The 26,003-nt window shown below is 43.7% G+C and overlaps 1 protein-coding gene across 1 annotated transcript; it reads right to left on the minus strand.

Moving 5' to 3' along the window:
• Positions 1 to 16,314: 16,314 nt before the first annotated feature.
• Positions 16,315 to 22,266, minus strand: LOC107535217 (cytochrome P450 1A2-like). Its single transcript, XM_016210588.2, is given in 10 exon segments — positions 16,315 to 16,612; positions 17,794 to 17,894; positions 18,980 to 19,104; positions 19,369 to 19,452; positions 19,882 to 19,999; positions 20,518 to 20,794; positions 20,796 to 20,896; positions 20,899 to 20,924; positions 20,927 to 21,338; positions 22,222 to 22,266. Coding segments are annotated over 9 exon segments (1,533 nt in total). The 5' UTR covers positions 21,330 to 21,338; positions 22,222 to 22,266.
• Positions 22,267 to 26,003: the final 3,737 nt, after the last annotated feature.

Here is a 26,003-nt window from a genome sequence, read left to right on the forward strand (position 1 = left end):
AGTTCCTTCTCACGCAATGGGCCGGAAGGGGTTGGGGGCCCATTGTTCCCTGGCACGCCAACACCCCCCAGCTTCTGGGTGGGGGGAGCAGTGGAAGGAAGTGGGCTGAGTCCAGGCCCTGGCAAGACCCCAATAGTAAGAGGGCACAGGGTTCTGGGAATGCTGACCTACACATGTGTGCCTGCTGTAAGCACAGTGGCACATGCCACACATGTCATTGGTTTGGTCCTGTCCTGAGACTACCCTCCCCAGCATTCTTGGTATGTGTATGTAGCATTGACCTAATACCTGGCACTTTACACATTTTATCTCATCAAGCTTCCCACCAACCCTGTGAGGTAGGATCATGGGCCATGCACAGTGGCAAGTTGAGACAATCTAGACTCAGAAAGGTTGTGCACCTGGCCCAGGGTTAGTGGAGAAGCTGGGATTTAGGCCTCTGTGAGCCAGCCTCCTGCCTTAACCTCTTCCCCTTTCCCAGACCACACTGGGGATTGGACTATTATTAATTACTGGCCCTGGATGAAGTAGGGAGTGCAGAAGTGAAGGGGTGGCCTTGGGAAGTGTATCAAGTGTCACTATATTATCCTTCTAAAACCAGAAAAATCCACTGGCACAAGGGGCCAGCAGGGAGAGCGCAGGTGGCCTCAGTGGAGACCAGAGGCTGCCTTCTTCATTAGAGTGAGGTAATGGGCACTTACCCTAAAGTGTTCACTCCCTTGCATAGCCTAGGGCCCACTACCACAGTTGCACATCTTTGAATTACAGCCCCAACTCCAGGGGGATCCTGCAAACCTGATGTTATGTCATGGTGGAGGAATAACCAGAGTGCAGGGTCTTGGGAGGCTAATATTGAAGGGAGAATCACTGCCGGATGGGGAGGGGCTAAGGGTGTGACTACCTCAGGAACAATGACAAGGATAAGGTAGGGGGCAGAGACTTGTGAACTGACTTTGTAAAAAATATGTTTTTATTGATTTTCAGAGAGAGAGGAAGGGAGAGAGAGAGAAACATCGATGTCAGAGCAGAACATTGATCAGGTCCCCCCCCCACATACCCTCCCCCCCGTATGCTCCCCCCCTGGGGACCAAGCCTGCAACCTGGGCATGTGCCCTAACTGGGAACTGAACCAGCAATCTTATGGTGCATGCGACAATGCTCAACCACACCAGCCAGGGCATGATGAACTGACTTTTTTTTTTAACCACACAAGCTTTGGACTAGGAAAATATAGCTTCTGCTTGATTACCAACCCCCTCCCCAGACAATGCATTCACCACCCTTCTTTCAGATAGTCTGCTATCTTCTCAGATTTCTTTATTAATTGGAAATCCTTCCTTGGGGAGCAAGTTGCCTTAAGACTGAAAAGTATCTGGGCAGATCTGAAGGGTTCTCAGGGACTGGATACATTTGCATAGGGACTCAGGGGATCCTGGGAGAAAGGTCATCCTGAGGAAAAAAGGAGCTAGGCAGGACCACCTGGCCAGTGCCATAGCCCCTTTCAGTGAAGGGGCAAGTTGGTTTGGAGTAAGAACAGTGGTGGTTCTTCCTCTAATTTGTCAGTCTTAGGGGGTCAGGGAGGACTGAAGGCAACAGCAAGGTTGCTTTGCATTGAGGGTGTAAAGAGGGGTGGGCAGGACAGGAAAATGACAAACAGTGGCTCTTATGTGGCTCTTCTAGTTTTCCCCTGTGTCATTGTCCCTCTTGGGCCCTGTGTGCAGGGCCCACCTGCTGAAGTCACTGAGTGCTGTGACTATTTGGACCAGTGGTGGACACAGCTCCAAGGGGACTCAATCACTGACTAACATGTGACCTCTGACCTATATGGCCTGGCCCTGAAAGATGGCTTGAATTGATCAAGTGCCTCTCTCAACAACTTAAACTAAGATATAAATGGTAGTAGATCCTTGAGATGGAAGGATCTGAACTGGAAATGCTGGGAGGCTTAGAGAACTCACTTATTTTTCCCTGTGAGGCAGAGGCGGGATTCCCGGCTAAGGGCTTTTCCCATCATTTCATCATCACCAAATTTACCCCACCCCAGTGGACCACCCCTCAAAGTTTGCCAGACCCTCATGGGATTTTGCCTATAGCTTTAGGTAAGGCTGGCAGAGCAGAGGTCATTGTTCATGGCCCAATCCTCAGATTTACAGCACTGGAGAAGACCTCGTGGGTGGCTGAAGATGGGGGTTGAGGCCCAGAGAGGGGGAGGGATTCGGCCAATTTCACCCCACCTAGAGCTTGATCTCAGGGCTCCTAACTCTCCAGCCAAGTGCTCTTTCTGCCTCTCCACGTGGTTCATTGATCATGCTGCATTTCTCGGCTGCCCTGTTCTATCCAGGAAGTCCTGACTGAGGGAGTGAGGCAAGGCACAAAGAGAGGCTCTGCACAAGGTGTAGAGGACACAGCCCTGAGTCCCGCCCCATCTCCCAGGTCACGCTTTCTCAGCTTTGGGTTTTTTATCTGTAAAGGGGGTATAATGGCTCCCACCTCCTAGGGTTATTGGGAGAATAGTCTGGAGTGATGAGTGTCCAGGACCTGCCCAGCAAGGGGTGGGACAGAACAGGTTCAGCCTGCCTGCAGCCTGCTATGGGGGCAGGATTGGTGAGGAAGGAGGGGGAACAAAACGTCTATGTCCAATTCCTCCTACGCTGGTTCTGGCCAGAGAGAGGCCCTAGGCCAGCCTGAATGAGTTCAATATTGGCCAGGTGTGTGTGAGAAGCTCCTGACCAAAGGGAGCCAGATGGGGCAGTGACTCTTGGGTGACGACTGGGCCTGAAACTCCCCAGGGATCTGGGCCTTGGCTGAGTCTTGGATTGACAAAGTCTGGCAATGTCTGCTTGTTGCTTGTTGGGGTCTTTATATGTGCCACTAGGGTGCATCAATGGAGTTTTACACTAGTTTGTGGCTCTGAAGGATAGGACCATATCCCCTCAGACTGGAGCTCCCAGAGCAAGGCCATGCCTCCTTCCTCAGACAAGGCCATGTTTCCCAAGATTCCCAGGGTTGGCCTGAGGCCCATTATCAGATTGGGACTCTCAGAGCAGGCTTATTTCCCCCTTAGACTTGAGCCCCGGGTAGGGCTGCATCTCCTTCTCAGTTTGTGATGTCCAGGACAGGGTCATGCCCTGCTCAGCCTCAGGTTTCAGGGCAGGACTCTGTCTTCTTCCCCAGATTGGGGTCCCCTAGGGCAGAGCTGTTCCTCCTATGATTGACAGGTGAGCTGAGTCTTCTTTCAGATGGAGATTTCTTGAAGAGTTGGCTTTGGGTACGAGGACAGGCATGGACTCAGACAGATGGAGCTCAGGTGAGGTGCTTCCTCCCTTTAAGATTTCAGCACAGAGTCCAGCTGATTTTACTTCTTAAATTTATTATTTTCTTCAAAGCCACAGCCATGATTACTTTCCAGAATGTTGAGGTAATTATGCCACTGAATGAACACGTTGGAAAGGAAGGTCTGGCTCATTTTCATATAATCTCAGAGAATCATAATTTGTAGGACAGATAAAGCTGAGTCTTGATTAGTAATAAAGCAAAAATAAACTGATACCATGTGGTTGTAAAAAAGAAGGATCTCTTACCCTTTGTGACAGCATGGATGGACCTGGAGATTATTACGCTGAGAGAAATAAGCCAGTTAGAGAAAGACAAATATCACATGATCTCACTTATATGTGGAATCTAATGAACAAAATAAACTGACAAAATAGGTCCAGAGCCATGGATGCATGGAGCAGACTGGTAGATCTCAGAGGGGGGGAGGACAGGAAGAGATTAACCAAAGAACATATATGCATATATGGGTAGCCCATGGACACAGACAATAGTGTGGGGAAGGCCTGGGGTGGGGCGGAGGTAGGGTGGAGGGGGGAGAAGGGGGGGAAATAGGGGACATCTGTAATACTGTCAACAATAAGTAAAAAAATAATAGAAGGAGTCTTCAGCAAGAGTGAAGATGGCATATAGTAGATCACACCTCTTGCTGTTCAAAGGTGGCATTGCAGCTTACCCTTATTAGTCTGTGGTTTCTATTCAGAGAAGTGGTAGAAGTGAGGTCCAGCAGTTCTATACGTGGGCAACATGGAAAGGGGAGCTGGCAGGGTCAAAACTGTAAACTTACTCCTAGACTTTAACACCTGGGGTTGGTAACTATTTGGGCTACTTTCTTATGAAATTTTCAATTTGAACAATTAATGGCTATTTTTTCCTGCAGAACACATTCCTAATACAGTAATAAAAGTCAATAGGAAAACACGACTAACTTTGCAGAGATCCACTTGACTATCCATGTGTCTGGGTGAATCATTCCAGAAGGCAGGGAATAATGAGAGATAAGTGGGCACAGCCATTTTTTTCTGTGTCATTCTCTTCTACCTCCTTCTAAGACCTTCCTGGAGTATTCTTCCATCATTTTCCTTCTTTTATTCCCCACACCTGGGTGGGCACTCTAAAGTCACACTATAAATAGTTGGTCCCTCCAAGAATAAACCAGTGTCCCTGGAAAGAGCCTTGGGCTGGAGGGGCAGGTCAGGTGTGTGTAGGGAGGAAAGAAGCCCAAACCTCAGCATCCTCAGGCTCTGTTTTTCTGTCTGTTTTGCAGTGGGGAGGAGCCTTGCTCATGCACAGGAGATAAAACGTAATGAATAGCTCTCTCGTTTTATAAAGAACAAAGTGAGCTTATTATACACTTAGAACTTAGGGCTCTTATGAGATCAACTAACCCAACTCTCTGCCACTATTTTGCAAGTGGAAACACTGGAGGTGAAATTAGGGAGCATTAGAGTGGGAAAGGGGGGCTCTGCCACTGTGGAAGTGAGCACAGTGAGTGCTCCATCCCCAGGGCTATGTGGCCAGAGAGAAATCCTGGGTCTTTTTTTTTTTTTTAATGTTCTGGCAATATTTTATTGTTACTAGCCTTTTTGTTTTTGTGATTGATAGACTTTATTTAAAAATTCCCATCCCCCCACTCCCCTCCCCTTTGGCAGCCATCATCTAGTTCTATATATCCATGAGTCTGTTTCTGCTTTGTTTTCTTTTGTTGTTGTTTTTAGATTCCACATATAAGTGAAATTATTTGGCATTTGTGTTTCTCTGACTCATTTCATTTATCGTAATACCCTCTTGGTCCATCCATGCTGTTGCAGGTAACAAGATGTCATTCTTTTTTATTGCTGACTAATATTCCACATATAGGTGCCACATCTCCTATTGATCGACATCTAGGTCACTTCCATATCTTAGCTGTTACTAGTAGTGCTGCAATGAACATAGGGGGTGCATATATCCTTTTTTAAAAAAATCCTCACCCCAGTATATTTTTTCATTGCTTTTTCAGAGAGAGTTGAAGGGAGAGGGAGAAGCATCTTTGTGAGAGAGACACACTGACTGGTTGCCTTCAGAACATGCCCTGACCAGAACTGGGGATCAAGCCTGCAACTGAGGTACATGCCCTTGGCTTGAATCAAACCCGGGACCCTTCAATCAGAGGTCTGATGCTCTGACCACTGAGCCAAACCTGCGAGTGCCTTGCTGATTTTAAATGGTCTTTCCTTGGTCTGCTGTTTGTTAAACTGATTATCCAGTTTCCTTTGAAGAACTAGGCATTCATGAGAACCAGACAATTAACTTGATTAACTGAATTTGGAGACAACAACCTGTAATTTTACTTTCTGTCTTGTTAGCTACCCGGGTGTTTATGTGTTTTCTAGCCTCCCCTGTAGCTTTGAAGAAGTTGAGCACTTTCATCTCTGCTAAATAGAATTTGTGGCAGGAATATTTGAAAGATGAGTTGAAATCATAAGACTTTCAAAAAGAGCCTGTTGGCAGTTCTAAGGAAGTACTGCATGCCGGTTCTGTTAACTTTGGTGAGATGCGATTGGATATCTTCAGTTCCACCACCACTTTTACTTAAAGAAGGTGCCTGGACCATCTAGGCTGTGGTGTTTCCTTTTGCCCCCATGAAGACCATGGCCAGAACAGAGAAGGTTCTCATGGGCAAGAAAAACACATTTTTTGGGTGGACCTCACCCAAGTGTTGCAAAAGGTTTAAGGCAAAAGTGTCCTTTGCTTCTGACACAGTATCCACGATAGTGAGTCCCAGAGTGTCAGCAATGCAGCCGGACTGAGTAGAGCAGCATCCGAATTCATCTTGTTTAAAACTCTGTTATCCTGGACTTGGGTGTCTGTTTCCTTTACCAGGTTAGAAAAGTTTTCAGATCATTATTTCTTTAAATAAAGTTTCAGTTCCTTCCTCCCTTTCTTCTCCTTTCTCTATATTGAGTGCTTGATGTTGTCCAAGAGGTCCCTTAAACTATCCTCATTTTTATTATTATTTTTAAAAATATGTGTGGCCCGGCCGGGTGTGGCTCAGTGGTTAAGCATTGACCTACGATCCAAGCGATCAGGGTTCGATTCCCGGTCAGGGCACATGCCCGGGTTGTGGGCTGCAGCCGATTAATGACTCTCTCATCACTGATGTTTCTATCTCTCTCTCTCTCCTCCTCTCCTTTCCTCTCTCTGAAATCAATAAAGATATATTTTAAAAAAAATGTGTGTGGTTTTTTTTTTTTTAAATTTCAGAGAGAGGAAGGGAGAGGAAGAGAGAGAGAGAGAAGCATCAATAATAAAAAAGTCACTGATCGGCTGCCTCCTGCATGCCACCTGCAGGGGATTGAGCCTGCAACCGGGACATGTGCCCTGACCGGGAATTGAGCCTGTGACCCTTCAGAGCATGGGCTGACACTCTAACCACTGAGCCAAACTGGCCAAGTCTTCTTTGAAAAAAAATTTTTAAATATATCCTTATTGATTTTCAACCATGTTGGCTCAAATGACATAATTTCACTTTTTACTCTTTTTAATGGCTAAATAGTATTCCATTATATATACTACATTTTCTTTATCCATTCATCTATCAGTGGACATTTAGGTTGTTTCCATATCTTAGCTATTGTAAATAATGCAATGAATATGGGAGCATATACATCTTTTTGAGTTAGTGTTTTCACTTTCTTTGGATAAATACCCAGAGGTGGAATTGCTGGGTCATATGGTAGTTCTATTTTAATTTTTTTGAGGGGTCTCCATACTGTTTTCCATAGTGGCTACACCAATTTGCATTCTCACCAACAATGCACAAGAATTCCCTGTCCTTTCCATCCTTGCCAATATTTGTTATTACTTGTCTTTTTTGATAGTAGCCATTCTAACAGGTGTGAGATAATATATTTCTATGGTTTAGATTTACATTTTGTTGATGATTAGTCATGTTGAGCATCTTTTCACATACTTGTTGGCCGTCTGTATGTCTTCTTTGGAAAAATGTCTATTCATATCTGCCCATTTTAAAAATTGGATTTTTTTTGCTCTTAAGTTGTATAAATTTCATATACATATTGGATATTACCCCCCTATCAAGTATATGATTTGCAAATATTTTATCCCATTTAGTAAATTGTTTTTCATTTTGTTACTTAGTTTTCTTTGTTGTGCACAAGTGTTTCAGTTTGATGTAGTCCCATTTGTTTATTTTTGCTTTTGTTGCCTTTATTTGTGGTGCCAAATTTTTAAAAAATCATACTAAGACTGACATTAAGGAGCTTACTGCCTATGTTTTCTTGTAGGAATTTTATGGTTTCAGGTCATATGTTCAAGTCTTTAATCTGTTTTGAGTTAATTTTTGTGTATGGTGTAAGAGAGTGGTCCAATTTTATTCTTTTGAATTATGGCTGTTCAGCTTTTTTCAACACCATTTATTAAAGAGATTGTCCTGCCCAACTGGGCGTGGCTCAGCGGTTGAGTGTCAACCTGGGATCTGGGTTCGATTCCACATGCCCGGGTTGCGGGCTCGATCAATGACTCTCCCATCATTGATGTTTCTATCTCTCTCTCTCCCTCTCCTTTCCTCTTTCTGAAATCAATAAAGATATATTAAACGAAATTTAAAAATAAAGAGATTGTCCTTCCCCATTGTATATTCTTGGATCCTTTGTCATAAATTAATTGACTGTTTATGTGTGAGTTTATTTCTGTTCCATTGATCTATGTGTCTGTTTTTATGCCAGTACCATACTGTTTTGATTACTATAGCTTTGTAATATAGCTTGCACTCAGGAAGCATGATGTCCCCAGATTGGTTCTTTTTTCTCACAATTGCTATGGCTATTTGGGGTCTTTTTTGGTTTTATACAAATTTAGGATCGTTTGTCCTATTTCTGTGAAAAAAAGCATTGGAATTTTTATAAGGATTGCATCAAATCAATAAATTGCTTTGGATAGTTAGTATGGACATTATATTATATTTTAAAAATATGTCTTTATTGATTTCAGAGAGAAGAAGGGAGAGGAGGAGGAGAGAGAGAGAAACATCAATGATGAAAGAGTCATTGATTGGCTATCCGCATACCCCCTTCTGGGGATTGAGCCCACAACCCAGGCATGTGCCCTGATCAGGAATCAAACCTCAGTCTCCTAGATCATAGGTTGATCCATGCTGGCCGGGCTAATATGGACATTTTAACAATATCAACTCTTCCAATCCATGAGCATGCAATACCTTTACATTTGTTTGTGCTATCTTCAATTTCTTTCATCATTGAGTAGGATGTTAGTTGTGGATTTGTCATATATGGCTTTTATCATGTTGAGGTATGTTCCTTCTATATGCACTTAAGTGTCCATCAGAGAAGAATGGATAAACAAGATGTAATATATATATGCAGTGGAATATTACTCAGCCATAAAAAGAATTAAATCTTGCTATTTGCAACAACATGCATGGACCTAGAGGGTATTATGCTAAGTGAAATAAGTCAGAGAAAGTCAAACTTATGTGATGCAGCAGAAGTAGTTGTAAGAGGGAAGTTCATAGCAATAAATGCTTATCCCAAGAAACAAGAAAATCTCAAATAGCCTAACTTTACAAATACTTTATTATTTTACTTATACTTGGAATCTGAAAAACTAAACAAATGAACAAACAAAACAAATAGACTCATAGACAATAAACAAACTGATAGCTGCCAGAGGGTTGGGTGATGAGGGCATAGGTGAAGGAGATTAATAAGTACAAACTCAACAGAACAAAAAGGCAACCAACTGAATGGGAGAAGATATTTGCAAACAACAGCTCCTGGGTATTTTATTCTCTTTGATGCAATTGTAAATGAGATTATTTCTTTATTCTCTTTGTGCTAGTTTGTTATTAGTGTATAGAAATGCAACTGATTTCTGAATATTGATTTTGTATCCTGCAACTTTACTGAATTCATTTATTAGTATCTAACAGTTTTTTGTGTGACATCTTTGGGGTTTTCTATATATAGTATCATGTTAATTGCAAATAGTGACAGTTTTACTTCTTCCTCTCTGATTTGGATGTCCTTTACTTCTTCCTCTTGCCTAATTTCTCTGGCCAGGATTTCCAATACTATGTTAAATTAAAGGAGTGAGAGTGGGCATCCTTGTCTTGTTCCTGATCTTACAAGAAGAGATTAATCAAAGAACTTATATGTATATATGCATAACCCATGGACACAGACAATAGTATGGTGAAGACCTGGGAGGGCACAGATGTGGGGTGGAGGAAATCAATGGGGGGAAAAAATAGGGGTCATCTGTAATACTTTCAACAATAAAGATAAATTTTTTAAAAAAGATAAGCTTTCAGCTATTGTAAATAATGCTGCAATGAACATTATTTGTAATGTTGGTTTAGTGATGATGAACTCCTTTAGTTTTTGCCTGTCTGAGAAACTCCTTATCTCTCTTTCCCTTCCTTCCTTCCTTCCTTCCTTCCTTCCTTCCTTCCTTCCTTCCTTCCTTCCTTCCTTCCTTCCTTCCTTCCTTCCTTCCTTCCTCCCTCCCTCCCTCCCTCCCTCCCTCTCTCTTTCTCTCTCTCTCTCTTTCTTTTTCTTCTTTTTTAAAATAAATATACCTTTATTGATTTCACAGAGAGGAAGGGAGAGGGAGAGAGAGAGAGAAACATCAATGAGTCATTGATCAGCTGCCTCCTGCATGCCCCCTGCTGGGGACTGAGCCCACAACCAGGCCATGTGCCTTGACAGGGAACCGAATCACGATCTCCTGGATCCTAGGTCAGTGCTCAACTGCTGAGCCACCCCTGGCCAGGCTCTTTATCTCTCTTTCAATTATGAATCATAACCTTGCCCAGTAGAGTATTCTTGGTTGTAGGTTTTCCCCTTTTACCACGGTGCATATATCATTCTACTCCCTTCTGGCCTGCAAAGCTTTTGTTGAAAAATCAGCTAATAGTTGCATGGGCATTCCCTGGTATGTAACTATTGTCTTTATCTTGCTGCTTTTAAGATTGTCTCTTTATCTTTATATTTTATCATTTTAATTATTATGTATCTTGGTATGGATCTCTTTGGGTTCATTTTGTTTGGGTTTATCTGTGCTTTCTGGACTTAAATGTCTGTTTCCTCCACCAGGTTAGGGAAGTTTTAAGCCATTATTTCTTCAAGCAGGTTTTTGGTTCCTTTCTCTCTCTTCTTTTTCTGTAACCCCTATGATGTGAACGTTAGTATGCTTGATGTCCCTTATGCTATCCTCATTCTTTTTTTTTTTTAATCCTCACCTGAGGATACACTTATTGATTTTAGAGAGAGGAAGGGAGAGAGCGAGTGAGCAAAACATCAATGTGAGAGAGAAACATCAGTTAGTTGCCTCCTGTACATCCCCCGACCAGGTATCAAACCCATAACCTAGATATGTGCCCTGACTGGGAATTGAACCTGCAACCTCTTGCTGTACGAGGTGGCACTCCAACCAACTGAGCCACCTGGCCAGGGCTTTTCTCATTCTTTTTTATTCTTTTTTCTTTTTTACGTTTTAATCAGGTGATTTCTACTATCTTGTCTTTCTGATCACTGATCCATTCTGCTGCATCATCTGATCTGCTGTTGATTCCCTCTAGGGTATTTTGTTTTATTTTAATTGTTATATTCTTCAGTTCTGATAGGTTCTTTTTTTCCTTCAATTTTTATCTCTTTGTTGAAGTTTTCACTGAGTTTATCCACTTGTCAGCAGAGTTAGACGAGCGTTTTTATGACTATTACTTTGAACACTTTATCTAGTAGATAGCTTAGCTGTGTCTTGTTTAGTTCTTTTACTGGGGTTATGCTTGTCTTTGTTTGTTTGTTTGTTTGTAACATATACTTTTGTATCCTCATTTTGCCTGTTTGTTTCTATGTATTAGGTAGGTCAGCTACATCTCCTGATCTTGAAAAAGCAGCCTTATTTAAAAGGTGTCCTGTTGGGCCCAGTGGTGGAATCCTCCCTTGTCACAGAGCCAGGTGCTCCAGAGGTGTGCCCATGTAGACAAGTATGGACTCCCATTGTGGTTGGGCCACAATTGCTAAGGACATAAGTGAGACTGGTCGCTGGCCTGGCTGGATGTGCCCAACTGCTGCGGGCACTCTGGTGGGCAGGGAAGGCCTTCGGTGTGGCTGGCTGCAAGGCCCAGCCTTGACTGTTGCAGACACACTGCTATGTACTGGTGCTGGTTAAGACCACCCACCAGGTATGGCAGGGCAGGAGCAGCTTTGGAGGGTTGCCAGCCTGGTTGGGTCCTCAGGAAAATGCCAGGGTGGGGTGAATAGTGTTAGCATGGTTAAGGGACATTGTCAGAAATGGTGCCTGCCAGTGTCAGACCAGCTAGGTAAGAGAGTGAAAAAAGGGGGTAAATGGTACCGACCAGCACTTCTGTCCCTAAAGAAAGTTCCAACAAATACATGTTTCTCTAACACTTGCCCTAAAATTTGTGAAGGTGTCACCTTCACATATGACCCAGGTGATTTTCAAACTACTGCCTCTGCTCTGGGATTCGGAAAGAGTGCAATCTTGGTTTCCTACAGGGCCCTTTGGCTCTCCCAGATGTAAATCCCATTGGTTTTCAAAGTCAGATGTTATGAGTGCTCCTCTTCCTGGTGTAGGTCCCCCAAGCTGGGACTCAGAGCACTTGCTCTTTAGGGGGGGGACCTCTGCAGTTGTGATATCCCTCCCACTTGTTGGTCACTGTATGGAGAATGGGGGATAGAGTAGGTCCTGACTAGATTGAGTCTTTGCCCCTCCTGCCCATGTCAATGTGGCTTTTTCTTTCCTCCTCCTCCTCCTCCTTCTTTTTTGGTATGGGCTATACTTCTAATTTTCTTCAATTACACTTTGCTTTCAATATTATTTTGTATTGGCTTCAGGTGTACAGCATGGTGGTTAGACAATCATATACTTTACAAAGTGTTTCTCCCCCAATATTTCCAATGCCCACCTGGCACCACAATTGTGATAACCATAGTTATTGCAATATTATTGACTGTATTTTCCATGCTGTACTTTACATTCCTGTGACTATTTTGTAACTACCAATCTATACTTCTTAATCCCTTCACCTCTTTCACCCAGTCCGCCAAACCCCCCTAACCTCTGGCAATCACCCATCTGCTTTCTGTGTCTATGAGTCTGTTTTAGTTTTGTTCGTACATTTATTTTGCTCTTTAGATTCCAGATATAAGTGAAATCATTGGCATTTGTCTTTTTCTGTTTGACTTATTTAACTTAGCATAATACTTTCCAGGTCCATCCATGTTGTGGCAAATGGTAAGATCTTCATTCTTTTTTATGGCCCAATCATATTACATTATATATGAATATATATGTATATGTATATGTATATGTATATATATCACAGCATTTTTTATCCACTGGTATATTGATGGATACTTGGGTTGCTTCCATATCTTGGCTATTGTAAGTAATGCTGCAATGAACATAGGGATGCATATATTCTTTTGAATTAGTGTTTTGGGTTTATTCAGATATATACCCAAAAGTGCAATCACTGGGTTTTTTAGCAGTTTGACTTTTAATTTTTTAAGGAACCTCCACACTGTTTTCCATAGTAGCTACACCAATCTGCATTCCCACAAATAGTGCATGAGGGTTCCTTTTTCTCCACATCCTCTCCAACACTTGCCATTTCTGGATTTATTGATAATAGCCATTCTGACAGATGTAAGGTAATATCTCATTGTGGTTTTAATGTGGCTTTTAAAAAGATATTTATTATTATTTTTTTCCATCAACATTTATCCCTCTTATACCCCCCCACCTCTACCCACACACCTCCCCTCCCACAAGCAATCACCACACTATTGTCCACGTCCATGAGTACTTTCTCTCTTTTTTCTCTTTTGCTCAATCACTTCATCCCCAGCCTCCCTGCCGAGCTGTCAGCCTACTCTCTATATAGGAGTCTGTTTCTATTTTTCTTTTTTCCTTTTTAAAAAAATATCTTTATTGATTTCAGAGAGAAAAAGGGAGAGAGAGAGACAGACAGACAGACAGACAGAAACATCAATGATGAGAGTCATTGACCACCTGCCTCCTGCATGCCCCAACTGGGGATCTAGCCCGCAACCCAGGCATGTGCCCTGACTGGGAACCGAACCACGATCTCCTGGATCCTAGTCGATGCTCAATGGCTGAGCCACACGTGGCCAGCCTGTCTCTATTTTTCTTATCAGTTCAGTTTGTTCATTAGATTCAACATATGAGTGAAATCGTATGGTACTTGTGTTTCTCTGACTGGCTTATTTCACTCAGCATAATTTTCTCCAGGTCCATACATACTGTCATAAAAGGTAAAAATTTCTTCTTTTTTACTGCTAAATAGTATGTAGAAAATCTGTTCAGTTAGTCTTCAGGTCATTCTTAGAGATACCTGTTATATATGTAGTTGTAGTTTTGGTGTTAATGACAGGAAGTGAGCTCAGGATCTTCCTACTCCACCATCTTGAACCCAAAGCCAGGAGCCTGGCTTTTGAATGCCAATTTAGCTTGTTAGTGAAATGTCTTTTCTTGTGGTTAGTGCAGTGAATATGCAACAAACTTGTCTCTGGATCACTGAGTCACTGTCCCCATTCCTCTTATTACAGTCTTTATTTTAAAGTCTATTATGTCTCATATAAATATAGTCACTCCAGCTTTCTTTTCGTTTTCATTTGCATGAAATATCTTTTTCATCCTTTCACTTTAAGTCTCTGTGTGTCCTTATTCTGAAGTTAGTCTCTTGTAGGCAGCTTATGGATGGGTCGTGGTGGGGTTTTGTTTTGTTTTTTAAATATATCTTTATTGATTTCAGAGAGAGGAAGGAAGAGGGAGAAAGATAGAAACATCAGTGATGAGAGTCATTGATCAGCTGCCTCCTGCACGCCCCCTACTGGGGATCCAGCTCACAGCCCAAGCATGTACCCTGACCAGGATCATAGGTCGATGCTCAACTGCTGAGCCAAGCCAGCTGGACCTTTCTGTTTTTGTTTTTCAAATCTATTCAGCCACTCTATACCTTTTGATTGAAGGATTTAGTCCATTTACATCTAAAGTAATTATTGATAGGTATGTATTTATTGCCTTTTAAAAAAATTCTCACCTGAAGATATATTTGTTTGTTTTTTATTGATGAGAGAGAGAAGAGAGAGAGAGAGAGAGAGAGAGAGAGATCGATCAGTTGTCCCCTGTGTATGTCCTGACCTGGGATCAAACCCACAACCTGGGTATGTGCCCTGACTCAGAATTGAACCTGCCACACTGACCAGGGTGCCATTTTGTTCATTGTTGTGTAGTTCTGTTTTTCCTTCTTCTCTTGCTCTCTTCTTTTGTGATTTGATAATTTTTTGTAGTGGTATGTTTAGATTCCTTTGTCTTTATTTTTGTGTGTATCTGTATTAGGTTTTTGCTTTGTGGTTACCATGAGGCTTACATATAACAGCTTATATTTATAACCACCCTGCTATTAAAAATACCTATCCTAGGAGGTGTGAAATGGTATCTCATTGTGGTTTTGATTTGCATTTTCCTAATAACTAATGTACTTGCCCATTTGTATATCTTCTTTAGAGAACTGTCTGTTCAATCTTTTGCTCATTTTTGAATTGGTTTTTTTTTTTTGTGTTGTTGTTGTTGAGTTGTAGGAGTTCCTAATTATATTCTGGATATTAATCTCTTATTAGATATATGAATTGCAAATATTTTCTCCCATTCTGTGACTTACCTTTTCATTCTTTTGATAGTGCCTTCGATGAGACCTGGGGCTTTTGCAGGTAGCCCAAGCATTTCTGGGAGTTTGTCCTTCCCAGCTATGGAAGAACAAACCAAGGCCTTGTGAGAAGTCAGATGTTCTACCTTTTGAAGATGGGACATGAGGGATCCCCATTCATCTATCTGCGTTTGGCCCACAAGACTGGGTCCTTTTCTCCCTGTTCTCTTTAAGTGTTCAAAGACTTGGATCATACAGGAAAAGAGAGAAGAGAGAGTAGGGAAAGCTGTACCCACCAATGACTGAAGGAAACAAACATGAGCTCAGTCTCAGTACTCAAGAAACCGTACATGCTACAGCATGGATGAAACTTGAAACCATGCTAAGTGAAGAAGCCAGTCACAAAAGACCACTTACTGTATAATTACATCTATATGAAATGTCCAGAGTAGCCAACTCTATAGAGACAGAAAATTAGTAATTTCCTCGGGCTGGTGGGGCAGGGAAGGTGGGTTAAGGGAGAATGGGGAATGACTGTTAATGAGTATGGGTTTGATTGATTTTTGGGTGATGGGAAGGCTCTAAAATTCATTGTGGTATGGTAGCACAACTCTGTGAATATACTAAAAGCCATGGATTGTACATTTTAAGGAGGTGAATTATATGATATGTGAATGATGGGGAGCAAAATAAGCCACCCTATAATATTCCATTTTGGCATATTGATTACTTTAAGTTAAAGATACTTAAGAAACAGCTAATACAAAAGGGATTCTCTGCCCTTCATAGAAGCAGGGAATAAATCTCCTATGTGAAGGTATCCTTACTATACCAGGAGGGTAGGAGTCATCCTTATCACCAGAGATAGGGAATTCAAGGTCAAGAAGGCTGTATAAACAAACTTTGTTACTTCTTCATTAATTTGCTACCCAAAACTCAAACTCCTTTGTTTTGTCAAATCTTTACAAATAACTCTCTTTGCTTTAAAGGTATAAAATCTGCCTGCATTGGTGACTTCTTTGAGTCTCATATTTCTATGGACTCCCATATGTACAAAGTCAAATTTGTTTTTCTCCTCTTAATATATGCCAATTTAATTTTAGACCAGTCAAAGAACCTAGAAGAGAAGAGGAGGAAAATTCTCTTCTGCATGAATTATATCTCAATAAAGCTGTTATTAAAAAATAGAAGGAAAGAAAAAAGGGCTGAGGCTGATGAGTGACTGCCATCCTTCCTTCTGCCTCAGTGTGCTGGTGTCTTCTTCACTTGATGGAGAAACGTAGCTGTGCCTGGACATGCTCACAGTGGGCGTGCTTCATGGTCAGCCCGTGGATGGGGGTTAGGTCCACTTTCAAGCCTAATGGCACACTGAACTCCAGCAGCTGCAGCAAAATTGCCAAGAAAAGGAAGATCTCCCACTTGGCCAAGACGTCCCCTATGCACCGGTGCTTGCCCATGCCAAAGAGTATCACCTTCTCACTCAAGGTCTTGTTTATGGCAGTGCCATCAGCAGTGAGGAATCCCTCTGGCTGGAACTCAAATGGGTCCCCCCACAGCTTCCTGCAAGAGGAACAGAGGAGCTGGGATCTTTGGGCTGGGAGGCCCTGGGAGGACAATCCAGGGGAGAGACTTCTAAACAGACTTCTGTTGATACCACCAGTGTTAGAATAGATAGCAATAAGAGGAGAAAGGGACGAAACTGTACTTTAATGCTTCTTTCTTTTATATAGCTCTTTCTAAAATGATCAGCCTTGAAAACAGTGCTTTTTAATATTGAATTATCTTCATTCTAATCAGTATAAAAGGGGAATCCATAGTATATCTTGGTGTGCTTATTGTTCTAGAGTAATTTTTAAAAAATTTATTGACTCTAGAGAGAGGGGGAAGGAAGGGAAAAAGGGAGAGAAGCATCAACTTTTGTTACTCCACCCATTCATGAACCCACTGGTCAACTCTTGTATGTGCCCCGACCAGGGATCGAACCCCCAACCTTGGCATATGGGACAATAATTCAACCAACTGAGCTACCTGGCTAAGGTGGAGTAGTTATTAATAGCATCCCACACTCAGAAGTACCCTTGTTTGGATGGTAAATTATGTAGTCCCCTTACCTATAGATGAAAGTGCAATTTTCCATACAGAGGTCCCTAAGCCATTTACATCAGAATCACCTCAGTACTCTACCTTAGCTCCCAAAGTGGAATCTTGGAGGAATGGGGTGCCATAATCTATAACCAATCTCCTGGTTAATTCTTTTTTTCTTCTTCTTCCTAGTTAATTCATTTTAAAAAAATCCTCACCTGAGGATATATTTTTCCATTGATTTTTAGAGAGAGTAGAAGGGAAGGAGAGAGGGTGAGGGAAAGAGAGAGGGAAAAAGGGAGAGACACAGACAGAGAGAGACAGAGAGAGAAACATTGATGTGTCTCACATCAATTAATTGCCTCCTGCGCTCGCCCCGACCAGGGCCAGCTATCAAACTTGCAACCCAGGTAGGTACCCATGACCAAGAATTGAACCCGAAACCCTTATGGTGTGTGGGCCAGCGCTCTAACCTGTGAACCACACCTGGCCAGGGCCCTGGTTAGTTCTTATTGCACTAAAGTTTGAGAAATATAAACCTAAATTTTGTCACTTAGAGAAAACTTAAGTAGCAATTGAGGCACCATTCTTTTATTATATAACCAGTTCCTAGAAGGACAAATAGCTTTCCTGGCAGCTGAACTGCATACATTTTTTACTGATCATGATTGATATGCCATTGGTTTATGAAGACATGGCGTTCCTTGGGGATGTAGAATCCATTCAGTGTTGTGTCCCTTGTGCTGAGGAAGGAAAAGGGCTGTCAGGCTCAGGGGCTGGAAAACGAGGGTACATCTCTGGGTGTTTCTTGCTCTTACCTCCACCACAACCCAATAGCCTGACCACCACAGGCTTCATATTCTATACTGGAAGGAAATATCAGGAGGAGAGAAGGGGAGAAATTATCCTTCCCCTTTCTTGGTTCCTGTTTTTCCACTCCAACAGGTGTTTACTACACTTCTGTTTGTGCCTAGCTGTGCATTTGACCATTCTCTGGAGCCCTGAGGAGTTCCCAGCCTGGCTGAGGAGTGAGGACAATTTCTCTAGGAATAACTAGATTAACATGTGGGCAGAGGAAGTGTTCACTATCTCTCTTAACATTGTTAAAATCCCAGGACATAATCAAGGACAAATGGCTGTAAGTCCTACCAAATAACAGAAATGAAGCTGTGCCAGCTAGATGAGTCAAGAAAGGCTTCTAGGGGAGGGGAAGTTTGTATCAAGATTGACCTTGGGCCCGGCCAGGTGTGGATCAGCGGTTGAGCGTCGACCTAGGATCCAGGCAGTTGGGGTTTGATTCCCGGTGAGGGCACATGCCTGGGTTGTGGGCTTGATACCTGGTTGGGGGTGTGCAGGAGGCGGCCAATCAATGACTCTCTCATCATTGATGTTTCTATCTCTCTCTCTCTCTCCTTTCCTCTTTCTGAAATCAATAAAGATATAGTAAAAAAAAAAAAAAAGATTGACTTTGGGCAGGGACAAGATTCTGGTAGACAGAGAAGAGATTAGAAGGCATTTCAAGCAGAAGGCCCAGCATAAGCAAAATTGGAGGCTGGCTGGATCATGCTTGTAAGGGACAGTGAGGCCAGGCTGATTGCATTGAGAGTACTTGTAGGGAGAGAAAGTGAGCAGAGGTGAATGAGAGCTGAGGTCAGAAGTGTGATTATCTAATGAGAGCTGGATAGTTTTATTGTGTTTGGACTGACTAGGGGCAGAGAATCTGTGAGTTCGGTGTCATGGTCAGGAAAAAGATGCTGAGGTCTGAGCCAGGGCTGGAGCTGAGAAACTGGGAGAAGAAAATAGGACAAGGAAGAAAGGTGAGAGGGCAGAATAGGTAGGCCTCACCTGGGGGGGGCTGATGAAGGGGACAAAGGAGGAGTGTTGGAAGGTCTCCAGGATGAAGGCCTCCATATAAGGCAGCTGGGATCTGTTGGGAAGTTGGGGCTGCTGTGCCCTGCCAATCGCTGTGTCTTCAGGCCACAGAGGACAGACAGGGCTTAGAGGGACTGTCCTGACTGCTCCATGGTATCTGTGTCCCCTATTATACCAAATGTCACTCTATGTGGTGTCACTCTATGTCTACTTACATGGCTGAAACCCACTAACCTTCCCCCAGTATCTTCTAGACAAGGGTAGACATCATTGTATGCCCAGGGCTTGTATATAGTAGGCACATAACAGCTATAAATATATTGAACAAGTTATCTGGGACCCCAAGGCTTCTCCCTGCATACCTAGTTCCCCTTGGATCTTTATCTCAGGAATTGTCATAAGGTACATAAGGCTTCAGAAGATGGCTGTTGTGAGTGAGTCAAATCCTGGGAAGCATGGAGCAAGGTAAGGAAGTAAGTAAGACAGAAACAAGAAACCAATATTTACCAAGCACCTACATATGTGTACCAAGCATTATCTTTCTCTCTCTCTCCCTCCCCTGACCCCCCAGCCCCAACCTTGAGTCACTGGTTTCATAATTAGCTGCTGGAATTATAGGGGCCTAAACTTACTGGTCAGAGAGCCCTTTATTGTTCAAATGGGGAAACTGAGGTCTACAGGAGGAGAAGGATTTAGCTGAGTTTTCCCTGGGAGTTGGCACAACCTGGGCTCAAACCCTGAAACCGGGCCAGGTCTTTGTGTCCTGCACCATCTGGCATGAGGTTCAAGGATTATTTGATGTACTTGGGGGCTGGGAATTGCTGTGGGTGAACAGCAGACACTGATGGATGGAGGGGCAAAGGTGTGGCTCCTACCAGCCCCAAAAATATCATTGATAAGGTTGACAATCTTCTCAGGGATGAAGCCACCAGTGGGTCTGGAGTCCATCTTGCAGTGCTTGAACAGGGCACCTGTGATATCCTGGACACTGTTCTGAGGGATCACAAGTTTAGAGGCACTCCAGCACTTCCAGGGGCAAAGGCTGGAACTTGCCCCATCCCACCTGGCACCTCCCCAACCTCCAGTCATTGGGTTAGGCTCACAGCAGGAGGGCTTAAGGTATCATTTCATGTCCTATTGACCCTTCCTACCAATAACCCCAGGGATCCAATTTCAAAGGAGGAGGTTAGTGTGAGAAGGGAAGCAAAGTGACACCTGAGCTGAGAATTAGTCTTTGTCAGGGTTCAGGTTCTTGCAGAACAAAAGCCTTCTCACTCATAACATCCCCCACAACAGGGCTCTCCAGGCTTTGAGCAGGTCTGAGATGGCTATAGGGATAAGGAACCTGAGACCAAAGGGGGAGAAGGATTAGCTTCAGGTCCCACAGCTGGTCCCAGAGCCTTCCTAGGCCTTGGCAGCATATTAGCTGTGTGGGTACTTTGGAGTTGGGTGAGAGGGGACACACCCAGGCTCTGCAGGGTGCCCCTTCACTACCTGTATACTGGGCTCACCTTGTCAAAGTTCTGATAGTGCTCCTGGATCATCATCTGCAGGAACTGCACAAGCCTCTTGTTGAAGCCCTTGAACCTCTGCAGGGTAGGGTTGGGCAGGTATTTAAGGATGGGGAAGAAGTCCACAGGGTTCCCAGAGGAGGCTGACGCCACGAACTCATGGCTGTTCTTCACAAGGCTGAGCATCTCCTCACTGCCCTGGGGAAAGTGCTGCCCAAAGCACATGGCACCAATGACTTTGGCCACTAACACCACCACCTGATTACAGGGATCAAAGCTTCTGGAACTTGCTGATGAGGGCCTCAGCCTCCTTGCTCACATGCTCCTCCAAGTAACAGGAAGATGAGGAAGCTGGGTCTGAGGTGATGGAAAAAACCTCCTCAGGGCATTCTGGGTTAGGCACCGGCTGAAGCCCACACAGGTCTAGAGTCTGGGTTGAAGGTCATGCTCCGGCCATCAGAGATCAGGGTGAAGCTGTAGAGGTCGGGCCTGCCCTTGAAATCATCACCCTGCTGCACCAGGGCTTGCCAGATAGTGGGCAGGCCGCTGAGCACCAGCACAAGTATGCAGCCAATTCGGATCTCTAGCATGACCCCATAGCGCTGGCTCAGCTGTGACAGGGCCAGGTGTGGGCTCTTCCCCAGAGTCAGCATGTGTCCAAGCAAGGGCCAACCCCAGGGCCCTGGTGGACTCTTCAGGCCTTTGGGAACCCGAAGCTGCCAGGCCCTTAACACCCAGAATACCAGGCAGAAGATGGTGAAGGCCAGGGGAAGCTCCATGGCCAAGAGGGAATTGGGCCAGGACAATGCCATCTCTACCAACTGCAGGGAAGAAGAAAGAAGAACCAGACAGGATCAAGATGGAGCTCTTCCTACCTTCCTTTATTCACTCACTTAGTCAACAAATATTGGCACATGTCCTGTGCTTGGCTCTCAGCTGGACACCAGAAAGACTAAATTATGTGCACCGTGGCTTCTGCATGCCTGGAGCTCACCCTTAATGCATCACAGAACCTAAGGGCTGGAAAGAAGCCTTGCAATTCCCAACTTAAGTGTCTGAACTCCCAGCCATGGCCTTCCCCTCTTCCCATCACCTCAGTTTCCAATTCTGAGGCTGGAGTAGAGGCAAGTGAAGACTTCAAAGTGGGGAAGCACCCCCTGTGAGCCCCCAGCACAGGGTGTATGCTGAGCATTGTGTCAAAGGGGCCCCACTTTGACAGCTGGCTTCCTTCTAATATCGCCTCATACCCAGGGAATAAAGAGCTGTTCCCATCCAGCAACACTGAGAAGAGAAGGTTCCAGGATTGATGCAAATGGCTTGTAATTCCCCTCTCCCAGAATAGTCTTTATCAAAATCAAGAAGGTCACCTCCTTCAAAGATGCCCCCGCCCCAGTCTTGGAGGCTGGGGTTGGTCTGCAGCCACAGTCAGGGCTGCCCTTGTGCCAGGGGGGAACACTCCCCATCTCTTCACTCCAATCACACTCATGGTCCTTAGAGATGGCCTGGTCCAAGCTGCTTATTTAAAAATGGAGAATCTGAGGTCTGGAGCTAGGCAGTAAGGACTAGAACTCAGGCCTTCTATGTCTAACTGAGGTTTCCCTCATCCCTCCATTTCCACTGTTCCCAAGATATATGGTTGTGTGTGTTGAGGGGAGTTGGGGGTGGGGAGTCCCAGAGACTGGGAAATGGGCCCAAGAAAGGTACCTGTAGAGGCAGGTGCTTGAGATCAGCAGGGCTGTGGGAGCTGGAACAGAGCTTCCGGCTCCAGGTGAGGGTGCCTTTTATAAACAGCTGTGTTGACCCAGTTGTCCTGGTCACATGATAGCAAAGTCACTGAGTAAAGTTGGAAGGATTAGCCCTTGGTCTTGGGTCATGATCCCTTGGCTCCACCTACTACTCAGGCCCAGGAGCAGCTCCTCAGGGATAGGTAGTATCCCTGGGGAGGAACGTCCAGCTCCTTCCAAGGTCCAAGGTCGGGGGAGATTATTTCTCTCAAGGGCAAGGCAGGGTGCTGGGAGTGAGAGGCCTCTGAGCTAGTCCAGCCTTCCCTCCACTGTGCCCATGGTTAAGGACTCTGCCTGGGTACGGAGTCCAGGCCAGGCAGGAGGCTCACTGCTCCTTTTCAGAAGGGTGTTCTGTATTACCCTTCCAACAACCTGCAAAAACAAACAAGGATAAGAGTGTTCCAGCCACCCCTAAGTTTTAGCCCAAGTCCTTAATCTGAAACCAAGAGATGATGAGGATCCTGCATTCTAAAGAGAGTCTCCTCACCCTCCTCCCTCCTGATAAGAGATGGTAAAAGTGAATGAAGAAAATCCATGCTGTGGGCTGTTCCACATGGCAACTGGCTCACGCTCTTCAAAATGGTCAATGTTATTATTATTATTTTTTAAAAGGCAAAGACCTTTTCTAAGCAAAGAGACTAAAGAGATATAACCAAATGCAGTATGTGAGCCTCAATTGGACCTGGAATTAAAAAGATATTTTTTAAGCTACAAAAGACAGTTTTGGGACAATTTAACCCATATGAACAAGGACTGGAAATGACAAATTATGGAATTAATGTTCTTCAGTGTGAACATAGTGGTAATGTGGGAGAATATTTTAGGAGATCTTCTTAGGAGATTAATGCTGTGGTGTTTGAAGATAAAGTGCCATGATTTCTGAAACTTGGTTTTTAAGGGTTCTATTTTAAAATGTACATCTAGCTGTATGTCTATATAGAGAAGAGAGAGAGAGTAGACATGACAAAGGCCAGCTCTCTGTGAACCTCTGTGAAGGTGTGTGGACGTTCATTGTATGAAAGGGAGCTGCTGTTTGGTAAGGAGTCCCACAGCAGTTCTCTCCTCCCCCTGGGGAAGGAAGGAGGAAACTCCCCATCTCACAAAGCCAAGTGAAGGGAGTCCCAGGAGACTCAGACTTTAAGAGTGGGATGCCTGCCGGAAGGGGTCTCCCCAGCCTCGAGTCCAGGTGGTAGGGTGCTGGTGAGGGAGACTGTGGCATGTGCGTATTGAGCCCACACTTTATAACACTGGATGCTTATAGGCCCCGTGCTATTCTAAGAGCTTTACATGTATTAATGAAAAATAGTCTCAATAATCCTATGGGGTAGAAATTAATACTGTTATCGTATTAAACAAGGTAATGGCTGCACAAAGAAGCTGTGTTAGCAGAACGTTAGAGTTGGGACTGCAACCTTTAGAAGATTGTGCTCTGGACGCTACACTCTGCTCCTGCTTGACACATATCCCTGGATCTAGGGAAAATATGTGGACACAGAGACTGAACAGCCCAGCATGTGAAGGTGAAGGTAGCAGAGGGCAGCCCGCATGGCTGGAGCTGGGTAGCTTACCAGGATGTGAATCTCCTTAGGGCTGGGTGGGATGCTGAAGGGAGCTGGACTTCAGCTGCATGAACGGGACTTCATTGCAGAGGGAAGGGGACGCCAGCAGTGACAAGCTGTAGGGCAGTTTCTGTGGGAATGAACTGGGGGCAGGCAAGAGGTCAGCTAGAGTCCAGCAGCTACTTTAGGGACTGTGCAGTGTGGAGGACACTGTTGGCACTCTATGAAAAGCCAGCGCTGAAACATCCACTACACGTGAGGGCAACTTTAGCCCAGAGAAGATAAATAGCATCAGCCAAGTAAAAAGAGGTTGGCTCCTTTTCCAGCACCCTCCCTTTCCCTTCCTTGGTGGAGAGGCCAGCAGGGCAGGGGTAAAAGTAGTGCAGAAAGAGAACATGCCTCTTCCCTTCCCACAGTATCAGATCTGAGAGGAGGCTGAGGACAAACCGTAACTTAGGTAAAAGGAAATTTTGATTTAGACTGGACTGAGTTTTTATTTCCTGGAAATTAGAAAGCTGTGGGCTCAACCCATGCCAGTGTCAAGGGGCAAGGTGGGGAACCTGACAGTGTGCAGAGCGTGTCTGAAGACCATAGATGAGGCAGAGGAAAGCTGCTTTCTGTCTGTGCCTCCACTGGGTTTAGCTCATTCAATAACAAAAGTCAAGGTTTGAAGTTAGGCTAAGTTTTATAGAAAACTGCTTTAACATTGCTCTTAGTAATATTTTTAAAATACGTCTCCTTAGGCAAGGGGAAAAAAGAAAAATAAGCAAATAAATCAAACTAGAGCAAAGGAGACTTTAGACGATGAAAAGACAACCTACTAAATGGGAGAAGATATTCACCAATGATACATCTAAGGGGTTAATATCCAAAATACATAAGGAACTTGTACAACTTAACAGCAAAACAACCAAATAATCTGATTTAAAAAGAGGCAGAGGACCTGAATGGACAATTCTCCAATGAGGACATACAGATGGTATATGAAAAGATGCTCAGTGTCACTAATCATCAGGGAAATGCAAAACAAAACCAAAATGAAATATAGCTTCATACCTGTGTGTATGCATATTCCTAAAAAAGTTAAAAATATAACTACCATATGACCCAGCAATTCCACTTCTGGGTATTTATCTGAAGAAATCCAAAACACTAATTCAAAACGGCATATGCACCCCTATGTTCATTGCAACATTATTTACAATAGCCAAGATATAAAAGCAACCAAGTTGCTAAGTGTCCATGGATAGAGATTGGGTAAAGAAGATGTGGCATAGCCCTGGCTGGTGAGGCTCAGTGGTTAGAGTGTCTGCCCGAGCACCAAAGGGTTGCAGATTCAACTCCCAATCAAGGGCACGCACCTGTGTTGCAGGTTCGCTCTTTGGTCCTGGTCAGGGTATGTGCAGGAGGCAACCAGTCAATCTGTCTCTCACATCAATGTTTCTCTCTCTCTCTCTCTCTCCCCCCCTTCCTTTCCTCCCTCCCTTCCACTCTCTCTAAAGATATGCATGGGAAAAAATATCCTTAGATGAGGATTAAGAGAGAGAGAGAGAGAGAAGAGGTGCTATATATGCACAATGGAGTATTAGTCAGCCATACAAAAGAATGAAATCTTGCCATTTTCAACATGGATGAACCTAAATGGTATTATGCTAAGTGAAATAAGTCAGACTGAGAAAGATAAATACCATATATTTCACTTATATGTGGAATTTAAGAAAAACCAAAATAAATGAACATACAAAATGGAAACAAACTCAGAGATAGAGAATAAATTGATGGTTGTCAGATGGGAGGGGGAAGGGTGAAAAATAAGAAGGGGTTAAGATACACAAATTGCCAATTGTACACCTGAAACCTATATAATTTTATTAACCCATGTCACCCCAATAAATTCAATAAAAATTTTAAAAATAAAGATATACAAATTGCCAGTTATAAAAACAGTCATGGAGATGTAACATACAGCATAGGGAATATAGTCAATAATATTGTAATAACTGTTATGGTTCAGGTGGGTTCTAGACTTATTGGGGTGATTACCTCATAAGTTACATAATGTCTAATCATTGTATTATACACCTGAAACTAATATAATATTGTATGTTAATGGTAATTGAAAAATAAAAACTTTAAAAGTTGA

The sequence above is a fragment of the Miniopterus natalensis genome, chromosome 1, assembly GCF_054644295.1.
Source record: "Miniopterus natalensis isolate mMinNat1 chromosome 1, mMinNat1.hap1, whole genome shotgun sequence".
In the NCBI taxonomy this organism is placed as follows: domain Eukaryota; kingdom Metazoa; phylum Chordata; class Mammalia; order Chiroptera; family Miniopteridae; genus Miniopterus; species Miniopterus natalensis.